At 41.1% G+C, this 26,992-nt stretch overlaps 1 protein-coding gene across 1 annotated transcript in view; it reads left to right on the plus strand.

Moving 5' to 3' along the window:
- The window catches only part of ADCY10 (adenylate cyclase 10), a 194,853-nt gene extending 168,217 nt beyond the window's left edge, over window positions 1–26,636 (plus strand). The window contains exons 28-33 of the mRNA XM_049881318.1: window positions 732–847; window positions 1,965–2,082; window positions 5,690–5,885; window positions 24,970–25,158; window positions 25,687–25,895; window positions 26,593–26,636. Coding sequence (XP_049737275.1) covers window positions 732–847; window positions 1,965–2,082; window positions 5,690–5,885; window positions 24,970–25,158; window positions 25,687–25,848 — 781 coding nt within the window. The 3' untranslated portion in view covers window positions 25,849–25,895; window positions 26,593–26,636. The remainder of the gene's footprint in view (window positions 1–731; window positions 848–1,964; window positions 2,083–5,689; window positions 5,886–24,969; window positions 25,159–25,686; window positions 25,896–26,592) is intronic.
- The last annotated feature ends 356 nt before the right edge of the window (window positions 26,637–26,992 follow it).

A 26,992-nucleotide genomic window follows, 5' to 3' on the forward strand; every position in this document is an offset into this window, starting at 1 on the left:
ACAGAATTCTTTCTCCTTCTTCACTTCTAATCTGGCTGCACACTGAAGAGTGCAGAGTGAGTGTGCTCGTCAGACCGGTGGCCAGAGGGCAGCCAGACAGTCATCCTCACTGTGGGAATCAGGCCTCCCGTACTGCCAGGTGGAGGCAAAAGGAAAGTCTCACAGGGAGGCCACTGCACAGAGAATAGCAACCAGGACTAGAGGCAAACACCAACTTAGCCTGACTCTGGTCACTCTGATACAGAGAGGTTCTGGGAAAGAGCAGTTTGGACAAACAACTGGTTTGAGGTGTAGGGTCCAGTCCTAAGTAGGAGTTGGTGTGAAGGCAGGTTAAGAGTTCCATTTGGTCCTGAATTACTGGGCAGGACCAAGACTAGACCAGGACTGAATTTCCTCCTCTCCCTCCCACCCCCAATTCTCTTTAATGCTCCCCCATATTTATACTCGTGTTTGGGTCCTGGGTGAGAGGTCATTTCCTCAAGTCCTGGGAGAATAGTATCATTTGGCAGTGTCTCCATCCCCAAAGGGCTTAGTGTCACAAATGGGGCTTTGTGGGTCATAGTGCTGAAAGTTCTGGTGAGGGGTCTGAACAAGAACCCCTTCTCTTTGCAGCTGCCACTGCTAGTACCACCTAGAAGTCTGGACCTGGCACAGAATTTCTTGACTTTTTCACTGAGATGTGCATGAAAATCCCACCACTTTTTAATCCGATGACCTTTTCTTTTCCATAGATATAAGCAATTGATCCAGGTGCTGGGGTGGCTGTGGGATCTTTCTGTAGCAGAGGAGCACATCTTTAGCAAGGCATATTTCTATTTTGTCTGCCTGGACATCATGCTTTATTGTGGTAAGCTTGGCTTTGGGATTTAAAAGAAACTGGGGTATGACACCTGTGCTGGTGTGTTGTGGCCACTGTCGGAGCTGGGGCATTAAGACTGCTGGGTTTCTGGGTGAGAGGAATTGCAGGACAGGGATGGGGAGAGCCTTGTCTTTATGAGCAATCTGGCAGGTGGAGAAATTTGTAAGGGAGCAGCCAAGAAGGAGAATTAAGCCTGGAGGAACCTGTTGGGTATAAACTGCCAGTTGAGCTGTCAGATCAGTTTGCACGTAAGTGATGTTGTTAGTTGTTGTCTAATCCATTCCAATTCAGGGTGACCCCAAGTGTGCAGAGCAGAACTGTACTTCGTAGGGTTTTCAAGGCTGCAACCTTTCAGAAGCAGAATGCCAGGCCTTACTTCCAAGGCGCCTCTGGGTAGGTTTGAACCACCAACCTTTTGATTAGTAGTCCAGCGCTTAACCATTTGCGCCACTCAAGGACTCCTACTAAGTAAGAGTGACCTAGATGTGCCTTTTACTATAGATGTTTAACTTTTAGCAGGATATAGTGCTTAGAGTCTTCATGCTTTAGGATGAAGGACTGGATTTCTAATGGTGAGAATTCCAGGCATTTGTGACTGATGGAAAGGTGATTTGGAAAACAAGTTTTTTCCTGGTAACCTTCAGGTTACACCAAGAAAGCAGCCCTTGCTTTCCCTTAGTGTATACATTAAACCAGTGGTGCCAACCTGGGGATTTTTTTCACCACACATGATTTTGAAAGGGAGATGCAGATATCCCTGCCAACAAGGGAAGAATGCCTGGAGAGTGAGAGGCAATGGGTGGGAAGATGGAGAAGTCCCAGGCTAAGTTTAGTCTAATTCTTTGAGCTTGGGCCAGGACGGATTGATTGAAACCCCACACCTACCCGGATTATATTATGGAATTGTATCATATATGCAAAATCCCACAAAAAGCAAGGACTCAGCAGACACAGGGCTGTGTAGTCACATTGTGTGACCCTCTGGGTCATAGTGTAATCAGAGAGTAAGGTCTCTCCCTGCAGTGGAAAATTCTACAGGGAGCTACTAGACCAGAAAGGCGGCCACCCCACCGACCTGCAAACCTCTCCTCTTTCTCTTTTTTAGGCTTTGTTTATAGGACATTTGAAGAATGTTTGAATTTCATATACCAAAATGAAGACAACAGAATCCTCAAGTTCCAAAGTGGCATCTTGCTGGGACTTTACTCGTGTGGAGCGATCTGGTAACAATGTGTTGCATATCCCTAAATTCCCAAAGTGAAAATGTTGAATCCTGAAGAGTTGTATGAAATTAAGGGGGGGAAAGTAATTATAATTTGTACCTGGGACAGCTTAAAGGTGTGAGAGTATTTACACTGAAAGACATGTTAGGGGTCATCTAGTCATTGCCCTCAACCAAGGCCAGGAGGTGATGCTGTCTCCATTGTATTCAGTGCCACACACATTTATTACGTACACATCATGTTGTGGAAATACAGGAATAAATCAGCAAAGATTACTTGTTTCTGAGAAGTATTGGGGCTTGAGGAGGCCTGATAAATACTACTACTTGCCCACCAACTCCCACCAAGATCTTATCAAAGTGAAAAATGCTGCTGATAAAGCTGATACTGGAGGATATGGTTTATATCTGCAGGCAAGTGGGCTTCCTAATATTGAACCCTAGGATTAGACTTTGCCACTCAGCAGCAGGTATTTTTGGAAAACTTCAGGTCTCCCCACCAGAGGCAAGCCTCTTTCTACCACAGAGCAGAGAGAAGAGCTGTGCCAAGCTCACTGTGACCTCATTGGCTCTCCAGACTAAGAAAGACAAGGGCTGAGCTACACACACCTAATTCCTCTCCTAAAAGTAACCAACTAGCCCTGTCACTCAGGGGATTAGACAATAAGCAAGGTAAGCATGGGCTTACTTGTGCTTACTGATCTGTAGTAAACATTTCACATTTTTTTTTTAACCACATCGAAGATTCTGCTTTCCCATCTAAGATACTCCACTGGCCTCACTCCATCTGGAGCAAGGGAGAATGAAGAAAACCAAGGACACAAGGGAAAGATTAGTCCAAAGGACTAATGGACCACAACTACCACAGCCTCCACCAAACTGAGACCAGCACAACTAGATGGTGCCCAGCTACCACCACTGACTACTCTGACAGGGATCACAATAGCAGGTCCTGGACATAGCTGGAGAAAAATGTAGAACAAAATTCTAACTCAACAACAACAACAAAAAGGGCAGACTTACTGATCTGACAGAGACTGGAGAAACCCCAGAGTATGGCCCCTGGATACCCTTGTAGCTTAGTACTGGAGTCACTTCTGAGTTTCACCTTTCAGCCAAAGATTAGACAGGCCCATAAAACAAAAAAAGACTAAATGGGCATACCAGCCCAGGGGCAAGGACAAGAAGGCAGGGGGGAACAGGAAACCTGGTAATGGGGAACCAAAGGTTGAGGAGGGGAGAGTGCTGACATGTCGTGGGGTTGGCAACCAAAGTCACAAAACAGTATGTGTGTTAATTGTTTAATGAGAAACTAGCTTGCTCTGTAAACCTTCATCTAAAGTACAATTTAAAAAAAAAGTAGGTTCTACTACTAGGTATGGCTGGCATCTGTCTCTCTCCTAACCCACAGCACCATCCTACAGAATCACAGCCTCTTTTCAAATTTATAACCCCTGAAGGTAGATGATGCAGTAAGCAAGGTAAGCCTGGCCTTACCTTGCTTACTGGGTCATCTGCCCCTGCCATCACTCCCTATCAGAGGATAGAGTAAGGGGAGGAAGGAGACCTGGAGCTTTGCACCAATGGATCTCCCTCACATGGAAAGAAACTTCAAGGGTGGGGAAGAAGCCCTCTACCTGTACCCTATTAACCCATTAAGTTTTTAACTCATTAAGCCTATAGCTGTGACCATCTCTCTCAGGGAAGAAGATCAACAGTCTATGGGAAACCATCTTCCCACCACCAGGCTACACGGCTCCTCTGTGGACTCTATAGGGCCTTTAGTGGACAGTTTTGATTTTCCCTTTGAAGATTATGAAATAGGTCAGAAGAGAACTTTAATTAAATTATTTCCATGGCTATTCCTAGGGCTAAAGTTCATTTTCTCTTCTACTTCCCATCTCAAATTATATGTAACCGTATTATCTAATATGGTGTATCAAAGGTTTTATGATGAGATTAAATGAAAATATGAAGATATTCCTGTAATAAAATGCCACAAAATAGAGTTGTCTCAAATTCGTGTATAAACCCCACATCATCATGAATTTCATTGAGAGAAATTAAAATCCCAGACTTAGTTACCTTTGCCAGTTAAAGTCTCCTCCCCCAAATCAAAGTTCAAAGTCAAATTAACTTGCCATGTAAAAGTTCAGGGAACTAAAGCCCCAAAATCTTCCTTCTCAATTTCCTATTCTACTCTCTCTCAGCTGGAGGGTTCCTTCAACAGCTGTGGCCTAGGTCAATGTGTCTCATATTTTACTGGGAACAAGAATCACCTGGAGAGTTTGTCAACTCAGATCCCTGGTCCCACCTTCATTACCTGTTTGAGTCAGTAGATCTGGGCTGGGCCAGAGAATCTACATTTCTGAAGAGCACCCAGCTGATACTGGAGCTGCCAGTCTGTACCACATGTTGAGTAGCACTGGCCAAGGCTGTCTGTCTTTGGAATGGGAGAAATTTCTTCAAGCCCTGGAATTTAGAGCTTCATGTGTCTGGTATGCCTCACTTTTTAAAGAGTCCAAAGAGTTAAGAGAATACATAAGATTATTAAACCTTACACCCCAGACTCACCAACTTTAGAAAATAAATCAGCGCCCAGAAAAAAAAACAATTACCCTAGGAAAGGTTATGTTCCCAGAAAGACTCTGGCAGATACTCAATGCTGTGTGAAAGAAGGGTGGACTGAGTTTCCTTCCTTATTTCAGATTAATGATGATGCTTGTCAGTCTTTATCAATTCCAGAATCTACTACCTGTGAACTTGAACTCAAATGAGTAATTTTGACATTCTGAATTTACCATATCTCAGTGGGAGATCTTCATATATTTATTGTCTCTTCTCTCAAGAGAGCAACAATTTTGAGACAGTGGTGTGAAGCTTGGCTCTTAAAAAGGTGCTTACTTCTACTCTGTTTAACATCTTTTAAACTTCTGAGTTTCCATTTCCAGGGCTAAATTGAGGGTGGGCTCTGTTTGATGATGTAACCTCTACAAACTCTTAAATGTAAGCTTGCTTAGTCCTGTGTGGCAATACCGGTGGCTTTGCGTTTGCGTTTGTTTTGTTTTTGCTGTGGCCCATAGGGCTTCAGATATTGGCATATTCTCCAACATGAACTCTGCCGTGTTGCCTCCAGCCCTGCATTTAACTATGGAGGTGGCTGAAAAGTTGAGAGCACAGATTATCCCGCCAGAAAAAGACTTGGGTTTGCATCCCAGCTAATGAACTTGGAACCAAGCACAGTATTGCCACTTTAAACCTACTTTTCCTCATCTGGAAAATGGGGGTGACATATCTTCTTCACACAATTGCTGAAAGGATTGCATTAGATGATTAGAGAATGTGCATAAGGCACACTACTTAGTGCCTGGCCTAATAAGTGCTCAGTGATGGTGACGATTATTACCTGGGTGCTCCCAACAATCCTATTCTTTCCGTGCTCCGTATCACAATTTTCTTTTTTAGAGAGAGTCAGGTGGGGGTAAGCATGTGGCATGCTTCTAGAGACCCAGGTACTAGAAGGTGCACGTCCAAAGAGATCCATTTCAGAAAATCAGCTCATTCTCAGGGTAATACTGACTTCTTTTTATGTTTTTGTGGTGATACAGGTATGCTAGGCTTCAAGAATGGGACAATTTTAAAATATTTTCCAATAGAGCTAAAACTCTAGTGCCGAGAAGAACCCCGACCCCTCTTTACTGTGAAGGAATCAGTAGGTACCTGGAGGGACAAGTTCTCTACCTTCAAAAGCAAATTGAAGAACAAGCTGAGAATGCCCAGGACAGTGGAGTTGAGCTACTGAAGGTGAGGCCTTTTTCTGGTTTCCGGTAAAAGTTACTCCTTCAGTGGATATTTATCTACTTCCTGTGCTAATTATTTTATCTGATTACAGAATTTATACATGTTTGTAACAAAAGTTATTAGGGGCAGCCGCCTAAAAAAAACTGAAAGGATAAAAATTGCCCACGGTCTTACTATCAGAAATAACCACTTTTTTTTTTTCTTATTCAATGTTTATTTCTACCCACTGCATGAGAATTCGCCTTGGGGAAGGCACTCACCTTTTATCTTTCTATACGGAAGTGGGCTGGCTTTGTGTTGAGCCTGTGTTTCCTAGATTTGGGATGCTGTCTGAGTCCAGAGAATTAAGCAAAGCTCAGAGTGACAGCAACAGGAGACTGTCAAGCTTTCTGCCTAAGCCCAAAGGAAGAAAATCAACCCAGGGTTTCTATGTAACATTTGGTTCTACATAACGTTAAGCATTCAGCAGGAGAAATCTCCAAATCATTGTATCATCAGTATTATCAAAATGCAAGTAGACAAAGTGTGACTACCTGGTAACACCTCTGCTGTTAGTTGTCTTCACCCTTGATTGGTCTGAGTGCCTGATAAAATTCCTCTAACCCCAGACTGCTGGGAATTCAGCTTAGCTAGCATCAAATGAAGGAAAAGCTCAATATCATCAGTCAGAACAAGGCCAGAGACTGACTGTGGGACAGACCATCAATTGCTCATATGCAAGTTCAAGCTGAAACTGAAGAAAATCAGAGCAAGTCCACGAGAGCCAAAATATGCCCTTGAGTATATCCCAGCTGAATTTAGAGACCATCTGAAGAACAGATTTGACACACTGAACACTAGTGACCGCAGACCAGACGAGTTGTGGAATGACATCAAGAACATCATCCATGAAGAAAGAGGTCACTGAAAAGACAGGAAAGGAAGAAAAGACCAAGATGGATGTCAGAGGAGACTCTGAAACTTGCTCTCGAATGTCAAGCAGCTAAAGCAAAAGGAAGAATTGATGAAGTAAAAGAACTGAACAGAAGATTTCAAAGGGCCCCTCGAGAACACAAAGTATTATAATGACATGTGCAAAGAGCTGGAAATGGAAAACCAAAAGGGAAGAACACGCTCAGCATTTCTCAAGCTGAAAACTGAAGAAAATTCAAGCCTCGAGTTGCAATAATGAAGGATTCCATGGGGAAAATATTAAATGATGCAGGAAGCATCAAAAGAAGATGGAAGGAATACACAGAGTCATTATACCAAAAAGAATTAGTCAATGTTCAACCATTTCAAGAGGTGGTATATGATCAGGAACTGATGGTACTAAAGGAAGATGTCCAAGCTGCTCTGAAGGCATTGGTGAAAAACAAGTCTTCAGGAATTGATGGGATATCAATTGAGATGTTTCGACAAACAGACGCAGCTCTGGAGGTGCTCACTCGTCTATGCCAAGAAATATGGAAGACAGCTTCCTGGCCAACTGATTGGAAGAGATCCATATTTATGCCTATTCCCAAGAAAGGTGATCCAACCGAATGTGGAAATTATAGAACAATATCATTAATATCACATGCAAGCAAAATTTTGCTGAAGATCATTCAAAAACGGCTGCAGCAGTATATCAACATGGAACTGCCAGAAATTCAGGCCGGTTTCAGAAGAGGACGTGGAACCAGGGATATCATTGCTGATGTCAGATGGATCCTGGCTGAAAGCAGAGAATATCAGAAGGGTGTTTACCTGTGTTTTATTGATTATGCAAAGGCATTCGACTGTGTGGATCATAACAAACTATGGATAACACTGCAAAGAATGGGAATTCCAGAACACTTAATTGTGCTCATGAGGAACTTTTACATAGATCAAGAGGCAGTTGTTCGGACAGAACAAGGGGATACTGATTGGTTTAAAGTCAGGAAAAGTGTGTGTCAGGGTTGTATTCTTTCACCATACCTATTTAATCTGTATGCTGAACAAATAATCCGAAAGCTGGACTATATGAAGAAGAATGGAGCATCAGGATTGGAGGAAGACTCATTAACAACCTGCGTTATGCAGATGACACAACCTTGCTTGCTGAAAGTGAAGAGGATTTGAAGCACTTACTAATGAAAATCAAAGACCACAGCCTTCAGTATGGATTACACCTCCACATAAAGAAAACAAAAATCCTCACAAATGGACCAATGAGCAACATCGTGATAAACGGAGAAAAGATTGAAGTTGTCAAGGATTTCATTTTACTTGGATCCACAATCAGAAGCCATGGAAGCAGCAGTCAAGAAGTCAAAAGATGCATTGCATCGGGCAAATCTGCTGCAAAGGACCTCTTCAAAGTGTTGAAGGGCAAAGATGTCACCCTGAAGACTAAGGTGCACCTGACCCAAGCCATGGTTTTTTCAATCACATCATATGCATGTGAAAGCTGGACAATGAATAAGGAAGACCTAAGAAGAGTTGATGCCTTTGAATTGTGGTGTTGGTGAAGAATATTGAATATACCATGGACTGCCAAAAGAACAAACAAATCTGTCTTGGAAGAAGTGCGGCCACAATGTTCCTTAGAGGCAAGGATGGTGAGACTGTGTCTTACATACTTTGGACATGTTGTCAGGAGGGATGAGTCCCTGGAGAAGGACATCATGCTTGGCAGAGTACAGGGTCAGCGGAAAAGAGGAAGACCCTCAATGAGGAGGGTTTACACGGTGGCTGCAACAATGAGCTCAAGCATAACAATGATTGTAAGGCTGTCGCAGGACTGGGCAGTGTTTTGTTCTGTTGTACATGGGGGCACTATGAGTTGGAACCGACTCGACAGCACCTAACAACAACAACAACAGCATCAAACCAAGTCTTTAATGGAATCATTCAGCAATTGCACACAGAAGAGGTTAAGCGATTCTTAGGGAAAGCTTCTACTGATCACAGAAAAAGCTGTCCTGTCTTTATATTTTAACACATCCTTCTATGTTAAATGCACTGAAATGATCAGAGATAGCCACTTTTTACATATTGAGATGTCACCTTTCAGGTTTCTTGCTCTCAATCTTGCACTCGCTCTGTGAGTCTGTGTGTGTGTGTGTGTGTGCGTGTGTGTGCGTGGTGTGTATGCAAGCATGTGGATGTTTTAAAAAGATAATATAATGCATGTGTTTTTGTAATTCGCTACTAAATAAAATACATTATGAATAAGTTTCTTGTCATTAAATTGTCTTCTAAATCACTATTTAAAAGGTGGTATAGTATTTTTTCCTTACAAATATACCATTAGATTATATAGCCAAAGTCTATTCTTGGATAGAGCTTTTGTGCAATTTTTTTACTTCTATTGCATGGTAAACATCTGGTAGATAAGTATTTGCACACAGTCCTGATGGTTTTCTTTTCGAATTTCAAATATTCAACTGATATGCATTAAGCAGCAGGCACTAGGTGCTGAGGTACAAAAGTAAGTTAAACCTGGTCTCCAGCCTCCCGGAGTTTACAGTCTAGCAAGCCCCTTAAGAGCACGGACCGCTGAGCGCCTGCTGTCGGCTTGGCAGCTTGTTGTTTGCCTTGGTGTTTTCAAAATTGTGCACAGGTGTATTAGTTTTTTGTTGCTGCATAATTAATTGCTACAAGTCTAACAGCTCAAAACAACACTCACTATCTAACAGTTTGACAGGTCAGAAGTCTGGGGGGGCCGACCCAGCTGGGTTCTCTGCTCAGTCTCCCAAGGCTAAAATCAAGGTGTCGGCTAAGCTGCATTCTCATCTGGGAGACCTGGGAAGGATCTGCTTCCAAGCTCTTTTGGGTTGTTTGCAGAATCCAGACGCAACCATTTTAGGGCCCCCCCATTCCTTTGTTGTTGTTAGCCGCCCTACAGTCGGCTCTGACTCAGGCAACCCCAGGCACAGCAGAAGGAGACATCGCCAGTCCCGTGCCATCCTCACGGTCGTTGTCATGCCTGAGCGTGTGGTCGCCACTGTGTGTTCTGAGTGCCTCCCACCCCTGGGGGCGCATCTTTCTGTGCCAGACTGTACAGTATTCCGTTGTGATTCACAGGGTTTTCACCAACTAATTTTCAGAAGTAGATCACCAGGCCTTTCTTCTCATCTGTTTTAGTCTGGAAGCGCCACTGAAACCTGTCCACCATGGGTGACCCTATTGCTGGTATTTGAAATACCAGTGACATAACTTCCAGCACCACAGCAACATGCAAGCCACCACAGTCCAACAAGCTGGCCGATGGTGGTGGTTCCCTGTTTCAGAGATGTTAAAATGTTTTAAAACAATGTCTCTTGGGATCAGTGAAGTATGGTAACTCATTTAATCCTCTGAACGCTGTTACGGGGTAGGTCTTCCTTCTAGTTTACAGAAGAGGTGGTTTTACACTTGCCCCGGGTGGAGCCCAATCACTGTCATTCTCATACCCATCCAGCCGCAAGATCTCTTCCCGATGTTTATTCACATCAGCATACTAAATCACTGCCTATAAAGACATAAAAGTTCATTGACATCACCACACTTGAAAGTATTCACTTTTTTTTTTTTATTGAACTTTAGATGAAGGATTACAGAACAAACTAGTTTCTCATCAAACAGTAGACACAGTGTTCTATGACATTGGTTAACAACCCCATGACATGTCAACACTCTCCCTTCTCAACCTTGGGTTCCCTGATACCAGCTTTCCTGTTCCCTCCTACTTTCCAGTCCCCACCCCAGGGCTGGTGCACCCCTTTAGTCTTGTTTTGTTCCATGGGCCTTTTCAATCTTTGGCTGACAGGTGAACCTTAGGAGTGGCCTCATTACCGAGCTGAAAGGGTGTCCAGGGTCCATACCTTCAGGGTTTCTCCAGTCCCTGTCAGGCCAGCAAGTCTAGTCTATCTTTCTGAGGTAGAATTTTGTTCTACATTTTTCTCCAGCTCTATTCAGGACCCTCTATTGTGATCCCTGTCAGAGCAGTCATTGATGGTAGCCGGGCGCCATCTCGTTGTACTAGACTCAGTCAGGTGGAGGTTGTGGTAGATGTAGTACGTTAATCCTTTGGACTAATCTTTCCCTTGTGTCTTTAGTTTTCTTCATTATTCCTTGCTCCGGAAGGGATGAGACCAGTGGAGTGTCTTAGATGGCCGCTCACAGGCTGTTAAGACCCCAGATGCTGCTCACCAGAGTAGGATGTAGAACATTTTCTTTATAAACTCTGTTACACCAGTTCAGCTAGATGTTCCCTGAGACCATAGTCCCCACATCCCTTAGCCTTCAGGGAGTTTGGCTGTGTCTATGGAGCTACCGGAAACCCTGGTGGTGTAGTGGTTAAGTGCTACAGCTGCTAACCAAAGGGTTGGCAGTTCAAATCCGCCAGGTGCTCCTTGGAAACTCTATGGGGCAGTTCTACTCTGTCCTATAGGGTCGCTATGAGTCAGAATCCACTCGATGGCAGTGGGTTTGGTTTTTTTGGGTTTGTGGAGCTACCATGGCTCTGACTTGTACAGACTGTGCTGGCTTCCCCAGTACTATGTACTGTCTTACCCTTCAACAAAGTTACCACTTACCTATTATCTATTAAGTGTTTTTCCATCCCCACCCCTCCCCACCCTCGTAACCATCAAAGATTGTTTCTTTTTGTATGTAAACCTTTTCACGAGTTTTTACAGTAGTGGTGTCGTACAATGTTTTTCCTTTTGTGATTGACTTATTTCACTCAGCATAATGACCTCCAGATGCATCCAGGTTATGTGATGCTTCACAGAATCATCTTTGTTCTTAATGTTGTGTAATACTTTATTGTGTGTATGTACCACAGTTTTTTAATCCATTCATCTGTTGATGGGCATCTAGGTTGTTTCCATCTTTTTGCTATTGTGAACTATGCTGCAATGAACATGGGTGTACATATTTCTATTCTTGTGACAACTCTTATTTCTCTAGGATATATTTCTAGGAGTGGGATTGCTGGATCCTATGGTATTTCTATTTCTAGCTTTCTAGGGAAGCCCCATATCCTTTTCCAGAAATAGTTGTATCATTTTGCATTCCCACCAGCAGCGCATAAGAGTTCTGATCTCCCTGCAGCCTCTCCAACATTTGTTATTTTCTGTTTTTTTTGATTCGTGCCAGTAATGCTGGGGTGAGATGGTATCTCATTGTGATTTTGATTTGCATTTCTCTGATGGCTAGAGATCGTGAGTATTTCCTCATGCATCTGTTGGCCACTTGAATGTCTTCTTTGGTGAAGTGTCTGTTCATATCCTTTGTCCATTTTTTAATTGGATTGTCTTTTTGTTGTAGAGGTATTGGATTTTCTTGTAGATTTTAGAGATTAGACCTTTGTCTGATTTGTAATAGCCAAAATTTTTTTCCCAGTCTGTGGGTTCTCTTTTTACTCTTTTGGTGAAGTCTTTTGAGGAGCATAAGTGTTTAATTTTTGGAAGATCCCAGTTATCTAGCTTATCTTCTGGAGCTTGTGTGTTGGTTGTGGTTTGTATCCTGTAAATGCCATGTATTAGGACCTCTAGCATTGATCCTATTTTTTCTTCTATGAACGTCATAGCTTTTGGCTTTATATTTAGGTCTATGACCCATTTTGAGTCCGTTTTTGTATGTGGTGTGAGGTGTGGGTCCTGTTTCATTTTTTTGCAGATTGACATCTAGTTTTGCCAGCACAGTTTGTTAAAAAAGAGTGTCTTTTCCCATTTGATGGACTTTGGGCCCTTGTCAAAATTCAGGTGACCATAGACGGATGGATTTACATCTGGGTTCTTGACTCTGTTCCATTGGTCAATGTATCTGTCGCTGTACCAGTGCCAGGCTGTTCTGACTACCACAGCTGTATAGTAGGTTATGAGGTTGGGCAGTGTGAGTCCTTCTACTTTATTCTTCTTCTTCAGTAGTGCTTTACTTATCAGAGGCCTCTTCCCTTTCCATATAAAGTTAATGATAAGTTTTTCCATCTCTTTAAAGAGTGTTGCTGGTATCTGGATCGGTATTGCATTGTATTTGTAAATCGCTTTGGGTGGAATTGTCGTTTTCACAATGTTGAGTCTGCCTATCCATGAGCATGGTATGTTTTTCCATTTGTGTAGGTCTCTTTTGGTTTCTTGCAGTAGTGTTTTGTAGTTTTCTTTGTATAGGTTTTTCACATCCCTGATTAGATTTATTCCCAAGTATTTTATTTTTTTAAGGGCTATTATAAATGGTATTGTTTTCCCGATTTCCTTTTCATGGTTCTCTTTATTGGTGTATAGGAATCCAATTGATTTTTGTATGTTGATCTTGTATCCTGCTATTGCTGAATCTTTCTATTAGTTACAGTAGTTTTCTTGTAGCGTCTTTTGGATTTTCTATCTATAGTATCATATCATCCACAAATAGGGAAAGTTTAACTTCTTCCTTACTAATTTGGATGCCTTTATTTCCGTTTCTTGCCTTATTGCTCTAACTAAGACTTCTAATACAATGTTAAATAGGAGTGGTGATAAAGGGCCTCTTTGTCTTGTTCCTTTTCTCAGGGGGAATGTTTTCAGCCTCTCTCTGTTGAGAATGATGTTGGCCGTTGGTTTTGCATAGACGCCCTTTATTATTTTGAGAAATTTCCCTTCTATACCTATATTTTTGGGACTTTTTATCAGGAATGGGTGTTGAGCTTTGTCAAATGCCTTTTCTGCATTGATTGAGATGATCATGTGATTCTTTTCTTTCCTTTTATTTATGTGGCAGGTTATGTTGATTAATTTTCTAATGTTGAACCATCTTTGCATACCTGGTATGAATCCTACTTGGTCATGGTGTATTATTTTTTTTGATATGATGCTGAATTCTATTGGCTAGAATTCCGTTGAGAATTTTTGCATCTATATTCATGAGAGATATTGGTCTGTAATTTTCTTTTTTTGTGGTGTCTTTGCCTGGTTTTGGTATCAGGGTAATGCTGGCTTTATAGAATGAATTCAGAAGTATTGCTTCCTTTTCTATGTTTTGAAATAGTGTGAGTAGTATTGGTGTAAGCTCTTCTCTGGATGTTTGGTAGAATTCTCCAGTGAAGCCATATGGGCCAGGGCTTTTTTTGGTTGGGAGTTTTTTTGTTTTTTTTTTTTACCTTTTCAATCTCTTTTCTTGTGATGAGTCTGTTCAGATTTTCAACATCATTTTGTGTTAGTTTGGGCAGGTAGTGTGTCTCTAGAAATTTGTCCATTTCCTCTAGGTTTTCAAATTTGTTGGAGTATAGTTTTTTGTAATACTCTGTTATGATCCTTTTCATTTCAGTTGGGTCTATTGTAATGCCCCCCCATTTCTTTTCTTATTTGGGTTATTTGCGTTCTCTCCTGTTTTGCCAATTTGGCCAGTGGTTTTTTAATTTTGTTGATCCTTTTAAAGAACCAACTTTTGGTTTTATTGATCCTTTCTATTTTTCTATTCTCTATTTCATTTATTTCTGCTCTGATCTTTATTATTTCCTTTCTTCTGGTGGCTGTGGCCTTCTTTTGCTGTTCTATTTGTTCAAGTTGTGTAATGTTTTGATTTTGTCCCTTTCTTCTTTCTTTGATGTGTGCATCTAGCGCTATAAATTGACCTCTGAGGACTGCCCTTGCCGTGTCCCAGAAGTTTTGGTATGATGTGTTTTCAATCTTGTTTGATTCTAGGAACTTTTTCATTCCATCTTTGATTTCTTCTATTACCCAGTGTTTTTTTTTTAATATAATTTTTGTGCTGTAACTGAAAGTTTACAAGTCAAGTCAGTCTCTCACACAAAAACCCGTATACGCCTTGCTACACACTGCCAGTTACTCTCCCCCTAATGAGACAGCCCACTCTCTCCCTCCACTTTTTTCGTGTCCATTTTGCCAGCTTCTAACCCCCTCCATCCTCTCCTCTCCCCTCCAGGCAGGAGATGCCAACATAGTCTCAAGTGTCCACCTGATCCAAGAAACTCACTCCTCACCAGCATCCTTCTCCAACCCATTATCCAGTCCAATCCATGTGTGAAGAGTTGGCTTCAGGAATGGTTCTTGGCCTCGGCCAACAGAAGGTCTAGTGGCCATGACCACCGGGTTCCTTCCAATCTCAGTCAGAGCATTAAATCTGGTCCTATGACAATTTGGGGCCTGCATCCCAGTGTTCTCCTGCTCCCTCAAGGGTTCTCTGTTGTGTTCCCTGTCAGGGCAGTCGTCGGTTGTAGCCAGGCATCATCTAGTTCTTCTGGTCTCAGGATGATGTAGTCTCTGGTTTATGTGGCCCTTTCTGTCTCTTGGGCTCGTCATTACTTTGTGTCCTTGGTGTTCTTCTTTCTCCTTTGATCCAGGTGGTTTGAGACCAATTGATGCATCTTAGATGGCTGCTTGCTAGTGTTTAAGACACCAGACGCTACTCTTCAAAGTGGGATACAGAATGTTTCCTTAATAGATTTTATTATGCCAATTGACTTAGATGTCCCCTGAAACCATGATCCTCAGACCTCTGCCCCTGCTACGCTGGCCTTCAAAGCATTCAGTTTATTCAGGAAACTTCTTTGTTTTTGGTTTAGTCCAATTGTTCTGACCTCCCCTGTATTGTGTACTATCTTTCCCTTCACCTAAAGTAGTTCTTATCTACTAATTAGTGAATGCCCCTCTCCCACCCTCCCTCCCTCCCCGCTCTTGAAACCACAAAAGAATGTTTTCTTCTCAGTTTAAACTTTTTCTCAAGTTCTTACAATAGTGGTCTTATACAATATTTGTCCTTTTGCAACTGACTAATTTCACTCAGTATAATACCTTCCAGGTTCCTCCATGTTATGAAATGTTTCACAGATTCCTCACTGTTCTTTATCAATGCGTAGTATTCCATTGTGTGAATATACCATAATTTCTTTATCCATTCATCCGATGATGGGCACCTTGGCTGCTTCCATCTTTTTGCTATTGTAAACAGTGCTGCAATAAACATGGGTGTGCATATACCTGTTCGTGTAAAGGCTCTTATTTCTCTAGGATATATTCCACGGAGTGGGATTGCTGGATCATATGGTAGTTCTATTTCTAGTTTTTTAAGGAAGCGCCAAATTGATTTTCAAAGTGGTCGTACCATTTTACATTCCCACCAGCAGTGTATAAGTGTTCCAATCTCTCCACAGCCTCTCTGACATTTATTATTTTGTGTTTTTTGGATTAATGCCAGCCTTACCCAGTGGTTTTTAAGCAGGGTGTTATTCAGTTTACATGCAATTGATTTTTTTTCCTTACTCTTCCTGTTGTTAATTTCTACTTTGATGGCATTGTGGCCAGAGAAGATACTTTGTATTATCTCCATGTTTTGGATTTTGTTGAGGATTGCTCTGTGGGCTAAGATGTGGTCTATTCTGGAGAACATTCCATGTGCGTTGGAAAAGAATGCGTACTTTGCAGCTGTTGGGTGGAGTGTTCTATCTATGTCTATGAGGTAAGTTGGCTGATTGAGCTCTTTAGCACTTCTATATCTTTGTTGAGTTTCTTTCTAGATGTTCTGTCTTTTACTGAGAGTGATGTGTTGAAGTCTCCTACTATTATTGCGGAACTGTCAATTTCTGCTTTCAGTGCTATTAGAGTTTGTTTTATGTATTTTGGAGCCTTGTCTTTGGGTGCATAGGTGTTTATTATGGTTAAGTCTTCATGATGTATCATCCCTTTAATCGTTACATAGTGCCCTTCTTTGTCTTTTATGGTGGATTTTTAAAAAAATATATCTTATCTGAGATTAGTATTGCCACTTCTGCTCTTTTATGGTAGTTATTTGCTTGATATATATTTTTTCCATCCTTTGATTTTTAATAAATTTATGTCTTTGTTTCTAAGGTGTGTCTCTTGTAGACAGCATATTGATGGATCCTATTTTTTTATCCATTCTGTCACTCTGCGTCTCTTTATGGGTGCATTTAGGCCACTTATATTCAGTGTAATTATTGATAGGCATGAGGTTGTTGCTGTCATGTTGTAGTGCTTTTTGTTGTGGTGCTAACATTTTCTTTGTTCCTCTTACTCTCCTGTGCTGAGTTCCTTTTGTTTGTGGATTTCTTTTGTTTTTGTAGATTTTGTTTTTATTGAAACTTTGTTTTTCTTCTTTATTTTGATGAGTAGGTTTGTTAACTTTCTTTGTAGTTACCTTGAAATTACCCTTATCTTCCTAGGTTTGAACCAGTCTATTATTACGTGGTATTGCCTTGCATTCCTCTCCATTAGAAAGTTCTATACCTATACCATTTATTCCCTCTTTTATTGTTCTGACATAGTCGTCATTTACAGATTAACCTCTTTGGCTCCCTGTTGCAATTGTTTGGTTTTGGATAGTCCTTGAGAGTTCATTTCCTAGGTTGGTATCTAGCTGGTACAATCTTGCATCCTAGATTCAGGCTGTAGTCTGATGTTCTTTGTTCTCAGACTGAAGGACTTCCTTTAATAATTCTTGTAAGTTTGGTTTGGTTTTCACATATTCCTTTAATTTCTGTTTATCTGGAAATGTCCTAATTTCACCATCATATTTGAATGAAAGTTTTGCAGGATATACTATTCTTGGGTCGCCATTTTTTTTTCTTTCAAGGTTTTATGTATGTCATCCTATTGCTTTCTTGCCTGCATGGTGTCTGCTGAATAATCAGAAAAAAGAGCTTAGTTTTATTGTTTCTCCTCTGTATGTGACTTTTTGTTTTTCTTGAGCTGCTTGCAGGGCTTTTTCTTTGTCTTTGGTTTTCGCAAGTGTGATTATGATATGCCTTGTGTTTTTCTTTTGGGGTCTATCCTATATGGGGTTTGTTGACCTTCTTGGATGGTCAGTTTTTCATCATTCATGATATTAGTGAGGTTTTCTGTCAGAAATTCTTCAATTATCTTCTCTGTGTTTTCTGTTTTCTCTCCCTGTTCTGGAACTCTGATCACTCATAAATTTTTGCTTTTGATTGTATCCCACATAATACTCAGGGTTTTTCTCAGGGTTTCTTCATTTTTCTTTGTTCTTTTTTCTGATTTTTCCTCAAAAAAAAGTTGTATCCAAGTATTTGTCTTCAATTTTGCTGATTCTGCCTTCCATCATTTCAAACCTACTCCTCAGCCCTTCCATGACACTGTCCATTTCTGAAATCTTGTTGTTTATCTTTTGGATTTCTAATTGTTGTTTTTGTATGATTTCTAGTTGTGAGTTTAATTTGGCATTTTGTTGCTGTATTACTTTCCTGAATCGTTGCATTTTCTTGTCTGTATTTTCCATGAATTTGTCTGCCTTTTCCTTAAATTTGTGGGTTTTTTTGGGTCATTTTTGTCTGCTTTTTGCTTCAACTCTTGGATTCCTCTGAATATTAGAGATTTGAATTCCCTGTCAGGTAGTTCTAGTGCCTTTTCTTCTACTGGGAAGTCATCTGGTGTTTTATTTTGGATGTCCACTGGAATCACCCTGTCCTTTTTTTTATGTTTTGATATTGTCTGCTGTCTTTGGGACATTCATTAATTATTTTCTTCATTTCCTGATTGTAGATTTGTTTGTTTCGTCCTGCTTTTTTGTTTTATTTGGTTATGACTGAGCAGGTGGGCTATGCTTTCTTTGTTGCTTGCTCATCTGCAGTCACAATACTTTTTACCTCCTTGCCCAATAGGCAGAGCCAGTCAATCAGCTATGGTGTGGTAGATCAGATCCAGCTGAAGGGAAGGGGCTGGGATGGGTTGTTTGTGGCACATACTAGGGCTGATAGGGCGGGTCAGGAATCAGTGCTGGGCAGCTTCAAGTAGGCCATGCCTGTGCTGCTTGGGGGAGGGATGTTCAGTACACAGTGAAAGTAGGCAGGAAAGGGGGGTGTTGTGATGTGTGGAGCTAATAGAGGTATGGGAAAGAGGAGTGAGAGGAGAGAGAAACAGGAGCTAAAAACAAACAAGTAAAAAAAAACAAAGAAAAAAAGAGAGTGCTAAGGGAGCTCGCCATTGGAGTGAAGAGAAAAGAAACTGAGAAGTGGTGAAAAGCAAAAAGAAAGAAAAAAAAAATAAAGTAGATAAAAATTTGGAAAAGAAAAAAAGCTCCCCGGAGTCCCAGAGTCCCACTGGTGGGGCTGCTAAAACTGGGAACGTGGCTCCCGGGCTGCATAGTGTAGCCTGGCTAGAAGGGGGTATAGATGTCACACAGCACAGGTGTTTAGGAGACACGAAAAGAAGAGTGTTGAGAGACGAGAACTGAAAATTCAGGAAAGACAGAAAGAGAAAAGAAAAAAAATGCCCCCAGGGATCCCACACAGATTATGTGGGTGGCTCCTAAGCCATGCCGTGCAGCCCGGCTAGAATGGGCTCCTAAGCTACAAAAAGAAAACAAACAAAAGAGAACAAAGCAAAACAAAGCAAAAAAAAAAAAAAAAAAAAAAAACCAGGGATCCTACCAGCATGGTGTCCTGGGCCAGGGGAGTGGTTCCCCAGTGGAGCGTGGCTTCACAGCCTGTCAAGAAGAAGCAAAGATGGCATACAGAGCTAGATGTTCCAGAGAAAGGAGGGGGAGGTAGTAGGAGACACAGAAGAAACCAAAAGAGACCGAAAGAACAAACACCAGCTCAGGAGCCCGGCCAGTGTTGGCAGGGTGAATCCAAGCAGCCTGAGGCCAAAGCAGTTACCTCCTGGCCAAGAGACTGTGGCTGGCAGGGAGCAGAGGAGGCCGAGAGGGGGAGGCGGTGGGGTTTGTTAGAAAAGCCTATATCGCTCCTTACGGGGTGCTCTGTTGCCTGCTGGGAGCTTCGTGAAGCTGCTTTCCTGTATCCCTGTCCCCCAGTCTCCAACGTGGTTGGGGCAAATCCAGGTGGCACGGAGGTTGCACTTCCCGGCCAGCCGAGCCACTGCAGCCAGCCCAGAAGCTCTGGAGATAGAGCAGTGGGGAGAGAATGGGGAATGGGAAAGCATGTATCATGGTTACTGGGTGCTCTGTCTCCTGCTGGGAGTTCTGCAAAGCTGCTTTCCCTGTGCTGTCTGCCAATCCCCTATAAGAGTCCAAAATGGTGGATCCTTCCTGCGTTAATGATGGGGCCCTCCATAGGTATCTCTCCTAGCTCTCTGTCTTCTGTCAGTTTCTTATTCCATTCGGTGCTTGGCTGACTTCTTTATCGCTTCATTTGACACTTCAGGTTCCAGGAATGACATTTGTTTCTGTTTTACTTAGTTTTTTGGGTCTTTGCTACAGAGGGATGGCGTGGTGCTTCTGTCAATGGCACCATGTTAGCTGAAAGTCTGAAAGTGTGCACTTTTTGACATAAAACATTTATTTGTATCTCAGATTCATAAAGCATTTTTTCTACTGGCTTCTTAGGCTATGGAGATTGCTTCGTTATATAAAACATTATTTTGTAATATAATTTGATGTTTTATCAAATGTCTCTTGCTTAAGTTAAAATATAACTTCTGAGGGATTTGAGAAATGCTTAACTTCATGTTGCTCAGAAAAAAATAGTTAAAAAATAATTAATGAGGGGAAATTCATGTAACAAAAAATTAACCATTTTAAAGTAAACAGTTCGGTGGCATTTAGTACATTTACTTAAAATGTTATGCAGTCACCACCTCTGTTTAGTTCCAAAGTAAAATCCCTTACCCATTCAGCAGTTTTCCCTCAGGCTCCCTTCCCCCGGCCCCTGGGGACCAAGAGTCCTCTTTCTGTCTGTATGGATTTGTCTTTTCTGGATATTTCATATAAATGTAATTATATAATATGTTACCTTTTGTGTCTGATTTCTTTCACTTAGCATAATGTTTTGGAGGTTCATCCACATTGTAGCATGTGTCAGCACTTAATTCTTTTTTATGGCTGAATGATATTCCATTGTATGTACGAACACAATTTCTTTACCCATTCATTTGTTGATGGATTGTTGAGGTGTTTCTGTCTTTTGTGAAGAGTACTGCTATCTTTGAGTACCTGTTTTTAACTCTTTTGGGTATGTACCTAGGAGTAGAATTGCTGGGTCATGTGGAAATTCTGGGAGCCCTGGTGGTGCAGTGGTTAAGAGCTGCAGCTGCTAACCAAAAAGTTAACAGTTCGAATCCACCAGCTGCTCCTTGGAAACCCCATGGGGCAGTTCTATAGGGTCACTACGATTTGGAATCAACTCTATAGATACAGGTTTGATTTGACTTTTTTTTTTTTAATGGCAATTCTATGTTTAACTAGAATTACCATTAAAAAAAAATACCTGTTTAACTCCACCACATGTCTGTCAGTTTGTTGTACTGTGATACTGAAAGCTTTGCCATGGATATTTTCAAATACCAGCAGGGTCACCTTTGGTGGACGGATTTCAGCAGAGCTTCCAGACTAAGACAGACTAGGAAGAAGGACCTGATGGTCTAGTTCTGAAAAGATTGGCCAGTGAAAGCCTTATGAATAGCAGCAAAACATTGTGTGATACAGTGCTGGAAGATGATCCCTTCAGTTTGGAGGCACTCAGAATAAGACTGGGAAGCGTTGTCTCCCCAGAGTAGAATTAATTAAATGGCATGGATGTGGCATGACTCAAAATGAGAAGAAACATCTGCAAACATCCATTAATAATCGAAATGTGGAATATATGAAGTATTAAACTAGAAAAATTGACAGTTGTCAAAAAGGAAATGGAATGTATAAACATAAATTACCTAGGCATTAGTGAGCTGAAATGGACTGGCATTGGCCATTTTGAATCAGACAATGATATGGTCTATTATGCCAGGAATGAAAATTGAAGAGGAATGGCATTGCATTCCTTGTCAAAAGAACATTTCAAGATCTATCCTGATGTACATTGCTGTCAGTCATAGGATAACATCCATAACCCTACAAGGAAGACCAGTTAATATGACTATTCGAATTTACACACCAACCACTAAGGCCAAAGATGAAGAAATGGAAAATTTTTACCAACTTCTGCAGTCTGAAATTGATCAAACATGCAATCAAAACACATTGATAATTACTGACGACTGGAATGTGAAAGTTGTAAACAAAGAAGAAGGATTGGTAGTTGGAAAATATGGCCTTGGTGATAGAAACAGGGCTGGAGATTGCATGATAGAATTTTCCAAGACCAATGACTTCTTCATTGCAAGTACCTTTATTCAACAACGTAAATGGTGACTACACATGTGGACCTTGCCAGATGGAATGCACAGGAATTGAATTGGCTACGTCTGAGACGATAGAGAAGCTCAATATCGTCAGACAGAACAAGACCAGGGGCTAAATGTGGAACAAACCATCAATGGCTCATGTACAAATTCAAGTTGAAGTTGTAGAAAATTAGAACAAGTCCACGACAGCCAAAGTACAACTTGAGTATATCCCACCTGAATTTAGAGACCAACTCAAGGATAAATTTGACATGTTGACTACTAATGACCAAAGACCAGAAGACCAGACAAGTCGTGGAGTAACATCAAGGATATCATATATGAAGAAAGCAAGAGGTCATTAAAAGGACAAGAAAGAAAGCAAAGACCAAAATGGACGTCAGAAGAGACTCTGAAACTTGCTCTTGAACATCAAGTAGCTAAACCAAAAAGAAGTAAAAGAACTGAACAGAAGATTTCAAAGGGTGGCTCGTGTCAGGGCAGTCATCGGTTGTAGCCAGGCAGCCATTTTAATTTTTATATATTACATGAGGTAGGGGTTCAACTTCATTCTTTTGTATGTAGCTATCCATCTGTCTCAGCACCATTTTTTGAAGAGACTATTCTTTCCCCATTGATCGGTCTTGGCGCGCAGAAAAAATAATTTTTACCATCATACCAGAAAACCAAACTGGTTGGCATTGAGTCAGTTTCCACTCATAGTGACTCTATGGGACAGAGTAGAACTGGCCCATAGGGTTTCCAGGGAGTGGCTGGTGGATTCGAACTGCTGACCTTTTGGTTAGCAGCCAAATGCTTAACCATTGCACCACCAGGGCTCCTACCATCTCACAAATGATCTCGCTTATTCCAAGATTCTCTTTTTCCCTCCAAATGCCAGACACACTACATAAGACAAGTGAGTTGGCTGTCATTATTACTTTTAAGTATTTATTTAGTACTATTTTTTTTTTTTTTTTAATAAAGGTGTAGCTTACTTTTGGCCAACCTAATATATGAAAATCCAGATAGGTAAACTGGTAGGTGATTAAAAGAAAGCACAGTTTTATTTGATGAGTAGTAAAGTGATGAAACTCAACCATCCCAAAGACAGTACAGGTTAAAACATAATAGGTGCCACTGGGATTACAGCAAAGGTGAGTAAAACACTGTCTTTGCACTCAGGGAGTTTGTGATTTGCTGGGGTTCCAGAAGAGGGTCGGGGTGGACAGCCTAAAAAAAAATTTTTTTTTTTTTTTAAAAAGTGGGAGACATAATGAAGAGTAAGAAGCATACAAGAACACAAATTAACGTAAAATCAAACGTTGTATCTTTTGCTGCAAAAGACCTCTTTCAAGTGTTAAAAAGCAAAGATGTCACTTTGAGGACTAAGGGGCGCCTAACCTAAGCCATGTTATTTTCAATCACCTCATATGCATGCAAAAGCTGGACAAAGAATAAGGAAGACCTAAGAAGAGTTGATGCATTTGAATTATGGCGAAGAGTATTGAATATACCATGGACTGCCAGAAGAAACGAACAAATTTGTCTTGGAAGGGGAACAGCCAGAGTGTTCCTTAGAAGCGAGGATGGTGAGACTCTGTCTTATGCACTTTGGACATGTTGTCAGGAGGGACCAGTCCCTGGAGAAGGACATCATGCTTGGTAAAGTAGAGGGTCAGCAAAAAAGAGGAAGACTCTCAACGAGAGAGACTGACCCAGTGGCTGCAACAAGGGGCCCAGATATAACGATGGTAAGAATGGGGCAGGACTGGCAGTGTTTCCTTCTGTTGTACGTAGGGCCGGTACGAGTGGGAACTGACTCCGTGGCACTCAACGACAACAGCAATCTTCCACAGCACATGGAAAGAACAATGTCTCGCATGTAGTGGATGTTTAACTTGTCAAGTGAATGGCAGACTAAACGGATACGTAGCAGGTGGTCAGGAAAATGCAATATTCTAAGTTCCATTTCTGTGATATTCAAGTAAATGCAATAAAACAATAGACACTGTTTTGCCGACCACCAGACTAGTAAAGACACAGGAAAAGACACATTCATCCTCTGGAGAAATCTCTCCTACTTTTCAGAAAACATTCTGGCAAAATGAATAAATATGCACATTATTTGGCTCAGCAATTCTCCTCCCAGAAATTATCCTAAGGAAATAATCATGTGGCAAACAAAAATTTATCTAAAAAGATATTGATCTTAGCCTTATAGTATTGAAAATCTAGGAGAAAATAGAAACTGTATGCCCTTCAAAAAGATTAGTTAAGTCAGCAATGGTACATTTAAACATTGAGATATTTCACAGAAATTTCTGAATGTCTCTTATTTAAAAAATTGTAGTATCTGGCAAGACTAGACCCGCATTCCTGAAGGGCAGCTATTGGCCGGAGTAGGTGAGGCGTTGGCACTTGGATAAGGCATGGCCTGTCTAGTATAACACAGTCCCCTCCAGTTCCCATCATGCCTTATCCAGCATGTTTTTTGTCTGGATCATGCCAATTCTTGAGTTTGTGAGCCCTGATGTAAAAGAATCCCATCAATGGAAATGTTTATAAAATGATGTTAACTGAAAAAAAAAAATGTTACCCCACTGTGTGACTAGTATGATTCTAGCTGTGGTAAGAGTGTGTGTTTGTGTGTGTGTGACAGAGAAGAAAAAAAGTAGGAAAGCATGTACCTTAAAATCAAAAATATTTCTTTCCAGGTTCTAGAATTATAGAAGATTCTTATTTTCTTTCTGTGCTTTTCAACACAAATTTTCAACAGTTAATTTGTATTACTGTGATAATCAGAAGGAAATGTATTTTTTAAAAAAGTGTTTACAAAGGGGGATTGAACCCTTCCATATCAGATTTCTGGCTTGGGTGGATGAAAGGGTCTACTGCACATGATATTTATGATCTTATCTCCAACACCTCCTATGTCCGTCTCGGAAACATACTTTCTTAATTGATTATACCGTTGAAATATTCCCAAATCATCTGCAGAGAAAATAACTTTGCATCAAGGGCCAGTGTCTGATTGTGATATACTGTTTTTTTCTTTGGAAAAACAGAACTTGGAGAGTCTTTTGGCTCAAAATACCACTGGCCCTGTCTTCTACCCGAGGCTCTACCACCTGATGGCCTATGTCTGTATACTCATGGGGGATGGGGAGAACTGTGACTTCTTCCTGAACACAGCCCTACAGATCTCTGAAGCCCATGGGAATCTGCTGGAGAAATGCTGGCTGAACATGAGCAAAGTATGTATTGGTAGCTAGCAAGCTGGAGTGGGGGACACTCCCTCTGCCAAGGAAGCCCCAGAAGCCTACTGCCAGGTTAGGTTTCCTCAGGCATAGAAGGTCGTCACAGTCATCCTGGACTCTCACTAAAAGAGGTGACATGTTCATAGTTCCGGTAGGGGAGCCGCTGTGTTATCATGGAAGCTTCCCCTCCTCCAAATTCCTGCCCCTCCTTGTGGCACTTACCACTTTCCACTTGTTTACATTTGTTAGCGTGTCTTTTCTCCCCTCAAGACTGAGCACACGTAGTACCTAGCACAGTGCTTTTATACTCAGTATTTGCTGAATAAGTGAATGAATGTACAATCCTGTGTTTATTTAAAGACACATGTGTCAGTACCCTAATCTGGGGGCAAAATTCACCATTTATCTCTGAGTTTACATGGTTTTAAAAGCTCGAGAACATTTTAGCCTGTGGTGTTGGACCAGTCTTGATCACAAGAGTCAAGGAGCACTAATTATTGCTTTGTACTCTTTCTCTCTTTCAAGGAATGGTGGTACTCGAGCTCTGAGTCAGCAGAAGACCAGTGGCTGCAAACAATCTTGAGTCTCCCCTCATGGAAAAAAATCGTATCAGGCAAGGTTAATATACAGGACATTCATAAAAACAAATTCCTGATGAGAGTCAATATCTTGGACAACCCTTTCTAACATTTCATGAGAGAGAACAAAGATTTCAGTAAGATCCCCCTCCTCAGGTGATTATCCATTGTTAACCTTTCTCTGTAGCCAGCACTCTCCAGGTTCCTACATACTCTCTTCTGTTCCACACACAGAGCCAGGCTCCGTGGTTTCTTCTCTTTCTGGAGAATCAAAAAGGGGCAGCCATGTTTTGCTTTACTTTCTCCTAACTTTACACAAATTGCCTTTACCTTTCATATTGCTTTAGCTTGACCCCTTCGTTCCAGCCCATGCAAATTTGTATCATATGGAAAACATTAAAGTCAAGATGGTACATGTTACAACAGATACATTTCTAAGTAATGTATTAAACTAAAAAATGTTAGTTTTTTAAATGTCCAGTTGTGAAATGTTTGGCATACAGCACAATATTATAAACAGCAAACTTTGTCATGGTCTAGACACTGGACATGAGTAAAACACTGCTTTGCACTCAAGAAGGTTGTGGTTTGAAAAGACATGTTTCGTAGTGTGTGATGCAGCTTCCAAAGTCAGGATGACGTCCTTACTTCTCTAGCCATGTGCATTAAATATCTCTGGGAATAATTTTTTTAAAAGTTGAAATATTAGTAATTTTGATGTGGGTACCTCTTACATGGCTAAAGTTTATATATTTTTATAGTTAAGAAAGTGGTAGTACTCATCTTCATTTCCCAGATGGAAAGGCAATGCTGTGTGTTTTTTCTCTTAATAACATAACTGATTTCCACAAAGGAGATTGGACAGTCCCACTTGATATCACAACGTGAACCACAGAGCTTCGACTGGTGGCCTGGCATGCGGGGGCCAGAGCATGAGTTGTAACGTGAGCTCTGCCACAAGTATACTTAATCCTATGGGCTCATCCCGTGACCTCTCAACTTCACTGCTGCTCGTGAGTATAGAATAAAATAATGGAGGTGAAAGAGCCTTGAAAATGACAAAGTGCCATACAAGCAAAAACAAATTAGTATTGTTATACAGATGACTGCTTTGAAAAACAAACATGTCAGATATTAAAGTTCAAGCAAGTATTATCCCCTTCAAAACTGTCAGCCTAGAAGCTCCATACTTGTCCCATGGAGCTACAAATTCCTTACTACTTAATTGCCTTCATTATCTATTACATCACCCA

The sequence above is a fragment of the Elephas maximus genome, chromosome 3, assembly GCF_024166365.1.
Source record: "Elephas maximus indicus isolate mEleMax1 chromosome 3, mEleMax1 primary haplotype, whole genome shotgun sequence".
NCBI lineage: Eukaryota > Metazoa > Chordata > Mammalia > Proboscidea > Elephantidae > Elephas > Elephas maximus.